The sequence below is a fragment of the Triticum urartu genome, chromosome 1A, assembly GCF_056163025.1.
Source record: "Triticum urartu cultivar PI428250 chromosome 1A, HENAU_Tu73, whole genome shotgun sequence".
Lineage (NCBI taxonomy): Eukaryota > Viridiplantae > Streptophyta > Magnoliopsida > Poales > Poaceae > Triticum > Triticum urartu.
Genome location: NC_141873.1, coordinates 543,268,844 through 543,276,082, shown reverse-complemented (window position 1 = coordinate 543,276,082; position 7,239 = coordinate 543,268,844). Strand labels below are relative to the sequence as shown.

The 7,239-nt window shown below is 46.4% G+C and overlaps 1 protein-coding gene across 2 annotated transcripts; it reads left to right on the top strand.

The window, feature by feature from the left end:
* The first annotated feature begins 1,547 nt into the window (after nt 1–1,547).
* On the top strand, nt 1,548–6,765 carry LOC125527535 (uncharacterized). Of its 2 annotated transcripts, XM_048692048.2 has the most exons (16): nt 1,551–1,829; nt 1,943–2,086; nt 2,781–3,072; nt 3,165–3,244; nt 3,337–3,437; nt 3,525–3,650; nt 4,314–4,383; nt 4,460–4,546; nt 4,624–4,689; nt 4,802–4,894; nt 4,982–5,038; nt 5,118–5,246; nt 5,328–5,418; nt 5,534–5,622; nt 6,125–6,315; nt 6,419–6,765. In XM_048692048.2, the coding sequence occupies exons 3-16, from the start codon at nt 2,835–2,837 to the stop codon at nt 6,513–6,515; spliced, it is 1,515 nt and encodes a 504-aa protein (XP_048548005.1). In that variant the 5' UTR covers nt 1,551–1,829; nt 1,943–2,086; nt 2,781–2,834; the 3' UTR covers nt 6,516–6,765. The 2 variants fall into 2 exon arrangements, with proteins under 2 accessions (XP_048548013.1, XP_048548005.1); XM_048692056.2 differs by lacking the exon at nt 1,943–2,086 and having other exon boundaries at nt 1,548–1,829.
* Nucleotides 6,766–7,239: the final 474 nt, after the last annotated feature.

Here is a 7,239-nt window from a genome sequence, read left to right as displayed (position 1 = left end):
CATAATTGATATTGAACTTTTAAAGTTAATGTGGTCCCGTTGCAACGCACGGGCGTTCTTCTAGTGACACATAGTTACCAAGAAAACTAATCCGGCGTTACCCGTCCATCCGTTTGTCTGTCGCCCACCATTGTCATCCGCCTGCTATATAAACTGCAACCTCGACCATAGCCGCATTCATCCTCCTTCGGCCCCTTTCTCCTGTCCACACGACTCGCACCATGGGCTCCTCGTGCTTCAAAGCAATCTGGAACGAACTGTCATCGGAGCATAGGAAGATGGCCGCCATTTTTGTCGGCCGGCAGGCCAACAGTCAAATGAAGGCCGACGATGTCACAATGGAGGACGCGGCTGAGGACGGGCCGTCGGCACCCTTCTTGTGGGCGCCACCCTCGCTGGTGCATTGCACCGCGACCATTGGCGAGGCGCAGGCTGATGTGGCCTACAACCTCCAGCTTCTCCAGAAGCACCAGTAGGTGGAGGAGCAGCTCGACGCCGATAGAGCGATCGCGCCTGACGCGGACGTGGTGGAGCAGGTGTCGCTGCTTGAGTCCTACCGCTCCAGATCTGCCTCGCCCGCTGGCGGTACTGCCAGCATCATGCAAAACTGGAGGCGCCTATAAAGAGTTCGACGAGGCGGCGGACGAGGTGTGGGGCAAGATAGACGATGAGGAGGACATTGCCTGCTCCGTCGAGACCGCGTCCCGCTGCCACGACCACGAAGCTGGCACGCCCGCCGCTGACAGCGACATAGATAGTGCATGGTGGGTCGCCGCCGCCCGGGTCGCAGGAAGGCCACCACTCACCCCCTCTGCCCGAAGCCAAGTTCAGCGGGCTGATAATCGACGACAGGTTAGTTCCTCAGGCTACGGTAGCGGAGACTGCAAAGGCAGAGCTGAAGAGTGCCAAGGCGGAACTCGAAAAGGCGAAGGCAAGTGCCGGAACTTTAGCTCTCGCGGCTCATGTCCGAACACAGGGAACGAGCGCCCACAATTATTTAGATAGGTTTAGAATAGAAGTATGTTAGAAATTATACCTTCAGTTGTCATACGCACTCCGCTTTTGGTTGAAGTATATTTCCAAAATGTAACGGCGAGATCCACCATCGTTTGCGTGAATCTTTTTCGGTCTATATGAGAATGCGGCCGGTTTGCAGGAGTTTCGTCCGCATAGTTTCAACAGTGATTAAAATATATGCGGCATCGTTGGATGCCGGTCTTTCGCATCAGTGTTCATGCATTGGTCCGAAGTCCACGGCCAGATGCCGAAGCAAATTTACGGGTCAATGTTGGAGATCCACAGACCTTTAGTTTCTCGGCCGTCAAGGAGAAAAATCCAACATGAGGTTAATCTGGTCCGTGACGCATGCGAAAGAAGAAGCCGAGTAGGCTCACCTCCCCACTCCGAGTCCGGCCACGAGGAGGTGACGGTGACGAGGACGAGTCCAACACGGCTGGGACGACTATTTTATCGATTCAATTCATTCATTGTCTACCCTCAAAAAAAAAAAAAATTCATTCATTGTCCCAAGCAACAACACAACACAAAACAACACGCGGCACCAACTCAATTCCAGCTCACGTTTCCCATCCCATCCTCCCGGTCCTCTCTTGTGTTCCCGATCCCCCTTGCCTTTGCCTGTTTCTTTTCTCCTCGTCGCCGGAGCCTCGGACCCCCCCACTCCCCTCCCCCTGCCCCCTCACCCCCAGGAGAGCCAAGAATAATCCTCTTCTCCGCGCGGCGACCCGACGCGGCGGCCAGGCGACGTCGCTGTCCCTCTGCTCCGACGCCGGCACCGCGCCGGCTTCCTGCTGCCCAAGTTCGATTCGGTATTGCCTTCTTCCCCTGCTCCTCCTCTCCCGCCCGGTCTTTGCTGCGCCTACCTCTTTTAGCGCGGCTCCGTTGTTGTCGGCCTCACGTTTCTCTCCTCTCCAATCTCCAGCGGTTGGATTGCCAGGGCCGCTCGCCGCCGCCGCCGGAGGAGGTCGGGGAAAGGCAGCCACCGACCACCCGTCCGTCCACGCCGCGCGCGACGGGGCTCCCGCTCCGCCGAGGAACGCCGGCTTCTCCGCGGCGAGACCATTGGGTGCGTGCCTGCGACAAATTGTCCCTCTTTTCTTCCGTTCCGCCGCCGCGGTGGTTCGTTGCTCCCCAAATGTTGGGGCTCCAGATTTCCTGGATTGGTAACTGCTCCCACCGACATGGAGCTTCTTCTACCCTTCAGCTCCCCGCTCCAGGATTTTTTGCTGCTCCCTCGCTTTTAATCCCCTGATGAGGATTATGATCCATCGCAAAAAAAATCAATAATAATTCATCTTGCTGCATTAATTTCCTACCACAGTACTTGATTGATGCGAGTTTCGCGTTTCTGGTCAGTTTAATTGATCCCAGTATATCCCTTGGACCTAAAGGCAACTGATTAGCAACGCTTAAAGCCTCTTTTTTTATTATTCTTTGGAATCAATAGGCCATTGACACGACACCTTGAGAGCTCACGGCTTCTTTTTTATCCCTTGGATGGACTTGGGAAAGCGGCCTGCAGCAGTTGCATTATTCCGCTTGATTACTGGCCACCCTTTCCGTGTCATTTTCGCGGTAGCCTTTCATGCTAGCCGATTCCAAATCACATGCTCCCAGCCTATCAGTTTACTTTTGAGATTTTCCCTGTATATTCCAGTCCCACATGGAGTTTGCATCTTCCAACACATGGCCCAGCGCTGATTAGGAGAAGCTCCCTATTTGTTTTCTAATGGCTTCTTGCTCTGCTATGATTGTTACAGGTTCCATAACTTCGCCCGTTGATTGAGTCGGCCTAGAAAGTGCATCAGAGAAAGATGAGAGCAGCGGTAGCTCGCTCGCTACGCCAGCTTCGCCGTTTGGCGCGGCACCATGCAGAGGGGCGCGCACCAATAAACAGGCTGACCAGGCAGCAGAACGCTCTCATCTTGCGGAGTTCCGCATCTCGTTCACTGTGCACAGTGCGCCAGAATGATGAACATGGCAGATTTGTGAGTCCAGCTGTGGAGTCACTGAGGAACATGTTCTCCACTGCCGCAGCTGATTCGATTAAAGGTTTCATTTCTGTTACCTTTGGATGCTCGTAACCTCTTTTCATGTTCTGATTTCTGATGGAGGCATTTGACTCAACTTGATTACTCTCCCAGATGTTCCACGAGGTGGTCCGATGGTGGAATATGAGAAGAGAATTGCATCAGGAGATCTTGTGGATGGTGATAGCTTTCAGGTTATTGAATTGGACCTAATCAATGTTTTTCTTGCATGATTTCCTTGAGTGTTTCCCTGACGATTCTTCTGAACTTTTACCAATTGACGCAGGTTGATACGATTCAGCAATTACAAAGGCTTTATGAGGATCTTGTAGAGAATGAAGAAGCCTGCCAGCTCGATAGATATCAGTCATCTGAGAAATCTGGAAGGTAAGCGCGATTTGAAAGCAGTGAATTCACAAAGTAAGCAAGGGACCGATCAGAGTGATCCTAACCATAGTGGTTTCTGTTTGACAGGAGAAGGTGGCTATGGTCTCGCCTCATTGCTCAGCCTTCTACCCAATCACCAGTAAAGGGATTGTATCTATATGGAGGGGTTGGTACAGGGAAGACGATGCTTATGGACCTGTTCTATGAGCAACTGTAAGTGAATCAGTTATAACATTTTTGGACTTATTGTGTGCTGCTTTAAGATAACCAAATCATGAACTTGAAAGTGCACATTAGTGCTGAACATGTCACCACATATATTCATGGCGGTGTATCAGTTCAGAAATACATTTAGTGCTCTTCTATTAGATTGATTTACCTGAATGCGTTCATATAACAGTTCACATTCGTATGCAACTATACAGGCCGAAGTTATTCTATTCACTTTTCAATGGTCTTCACATTTTTTAAGACAAATTACATATGAAACCAATACACACAAGTAGTAACAGTAATTTTCTTTTCTTTCATCAATTTAGTCGTACATACTGAAGACTTGATCTCTTCATAGACAGTCATAGTAATTTTGAGACATGCCTAGAAGCAGTTGACAAGCTGTGGGCTCCATTTACTGTCTAAGTTCAAACTTCCAACTGTTAGGAACCAATGGTGATCATTGTAATTTTATTAATCAACATAACCAATGTTGTCCAAGTTCTGATGAAGATGCCTGGAAAATAAACTGTAGCCTATCTTCCTTCGGTTCTTTTGCTATGTGGTATTAACTAGACAACAACTTGGTACTTGCACATATTTTCCCTTTTATGCATTTCTTCAATAATCCATTGCTATCCTGACGGTACTACTTCTTGTCAGGCCAGCTAATTGGAGGAAAAAGCGAATTCACTTTCACGATTTCATGTTGAATGTTCATAGTCGTCTGCAGGTATTTTTTGTGATTATGAGATATTCATCTTTCTTCTTCAGTCTAGATCTCTTCATAAACATTCATCTACATGCAGATGCATAAAGGTGTTTCAGATCCCCTTGATATGGTAGCAGCTGAGATTTCAGATGAAGCCATAATATTATGTCTTGATGAGTTTATGGTATGTGTATCCTTGCTGTGATAGTTGTATTAGCTTTGAATGCTTGTTTACTAACACATCCGGAACATACTTTACAGGTAACTGATGTTGCTGATGCTATGATATTGAACCGTCTGTTCAGACATCTGTTCAGCAAAGGCGTTGTATGTGACGACTGCATTTATATTTTCTTATGGCACTGAATCAACCTTGTTACTCACACAAGAATAGCTCAGTATTTTGCATTGATTCTTTTGCATTGTTATTTGTGTTCAGATTCTAGTTTCGACTTCTAATCGTGCTCCAGATCAGCTATACGAAGGTGGCTTGCAGAGAAACCTTTTCTTACCTTTCATTGACACCTTGAAAGTACGTGTTGTTTTATTTGTCAGTTTCTCTGCTGTCTGAAGTTCAATCTGCTAGTGTGCTCATGTTAATTTTTGTGGATTGTTGCAGGAAAGGTGCATTTCACACCCCATTGGCTCCGCAGTAGACTACCGTCAACTGGGTTCGGTATGTTGCCTACTGTTGCAAGTTATGCATTTGTTTTTTCCAGTTTTCCCTTTCATGACATCTTCGATCTTATGAGCAGGCTGGAGAAGGTTTCTATTTTATTGGAAACGACTGCAGTACAGTTCTTAAACAGAAATTCCAATCTTTGATTGGAGATGAGGAACCTACTCCTCAAACAGTTGAAGTCGTTATGGGACGACATTTGCAGGTCTTGGAAGTTAGATATTCAGAGTTGGTTGCTTTTTGTTTCATGTAATCACTCTGCAATTACTGAACCTTGGCTATGCAGGTCCCACTGGGAGCAAATGGGTGTGCATATTTCCAGTTTGAAGATCTTTGTGACAGACCTATAGGCGCAGCAGATTATTTCGGGCTATTTAGTAAGTACAGTTGTTCAGTGCAGTTTCAGTTAGGGATTACAAAATGCTACTCCCTCCGTAAAGAAATATAAGACCGTTAATGTGATCTGACTGACAACAAAATGTTAATGTGCAGAGAAGTTTCACACCCTTGCAGTTGAAGGTGTCCCTAAGTTTGGATATCATAACAGAACAGCAGCGTATCGGTTTGTCACATTGGTTGATGTATGTTTCGTCTTTCCTTAGTCTGTCATCTTTTTGTTTTAATCCTGCCTTAGCCTTGTGTTTAGACCTATGTTTTTAAGGCAACGCTTCGCTTTAAGGCGCTGGGGGGCCGCCTCAACGCCTAGGCGCCTAAAGCGGACATATTTGCAAAGCGCTGGGGGGGGGGGGGGGGGGGGGCCTCGACGCCTAGGCGTCGCCTTACAGACACCTTAAAAACATAGGTTTAGACATCCTTCCGTTCTAATTTGGAACTAGACACCTTGAAGACCTGAAACATGCATGCTTGGCAGATATACACTTTCGTCAGTAGTAGTGCACTTTCTCATGTTAGCATTTTTAAAGAGCCTACTCCTGAAGCTAGTGTTGACCTATACTTATATAAAAAAGGTGGACAATTGGAATCAATTTCCATTTTTGATCTAAAATATTCTACTGATATGTATGTATACTGTATACCGGCAGCACAAAGAATCTTGTCTCTGACGGCGATAATGCTTTTCAGGTAATGTACGAGAACAAGGCGAGGCTATTATGCACAGCTGAGGCCGAGCCGATAGAGCTATTCGAGAACATCGTGACGGTTGCTGAAGCACAAAAGAGTGCACCTAGATCTTCACGCTCGCGCAAAAGTGACGATCCCGATCTCTGTGTGGACAATGAGCTAGGATTTGCCAAAGATCGTACGATTAGCAGGTAATGTGGAATGTGCTTTACCAGGTTATATCAGCTCTTATTCTGAATTATAGTTTTGTCTTAAGCCTGTATTGCCCCCTTCATTTGCTCTGTGTTGTTACAGGTTGACAGAGCTCAACAGCAGAGAGTACTTGGAGGACTTTGAAGCAAAATGGCAACAGCCCCTGCACGATGATGGTGGCGATGTTGTACTTGCGTAAGTGGCAGGGTTTCATGTGCAAAGATCGCATTATAGTTTTGTTATATCTATTATCCCGCCCGGCTATGGAGGAATGGGAGAATTGTTGGCTTTCCTGTCAGTGATGCATGTAATTTCAGAGTGTGCCATGATATGTAAGCACTTTTGCATGTAGATATGCAAAAATGTCACACTTGTAGAGAATTTGTGTCCTGTCTTACTGGAAATCTATCCTATCCTTTATATGAAACTGAAAATCTTTAGATAGCGAACGATGGGATGCCGAGAATTCAGAGATTCCAACAAATTTGAACCTAGTTGAGTTGAGATGAATCATGAAACTCGTAGGCAGACTCTTGTAGAATCAACAAGCTAACAAATACTGTACTATATCAGCTCCACCACTCCTTGAGATTCATTGGAAATGATTATGAGGCAGAGAGTTACAAAGAAATTAACAATGCAACATCTTTTGGGCTGTGTAAATCAACAGATGCTATTGCATAATTGCCGCTTTGGCAGCACCAAATATAGCAGCCCATGATGAAAATATCCATTGCAAACTTGGGGGGAAGAGCCCCAAGTGTCAGTAAGACTTCATTAAGCAAAGAAATGTCTCTTCTTCTAGTGGGAATAATGGAGTTCCAACATTCTAGAGCAAAAAAAAAAAACAGTCCCAGAACAAATGGAGAGCAGTTTCTTCAGTGTTGGAATGACACATCTCACAGAGGTAGGATTGGAGGAAG

What these genes read in the sequence shown, in the direction of transcription:
- LOC125527535 (XM_048692056.2), top strand. Translation starts at nt 2,835, where the DNA reads ATGAGAGCAGCGGTAGCTCGCTCGCTACGCCAGCTTCGCCGTTTGGCG. An exon ending in TGGATGGTGATAGCTTTCAG is followed by an intron (nt 3,245 to 3,336) that starts GTTATTGAATTG and finishes CAATTGACGCAG; the next exon opens with GTTGATACGATTCAGCAATT. An exon ending in TTATGGGACGACATTTGCAG is followed by an intron (nt 5,247 to 5,327) that starts GTCTTGGAAGTT and finishes TTGGCTATGCAG; the next exon opens with GTCCCACTGGGAGCAAATGG.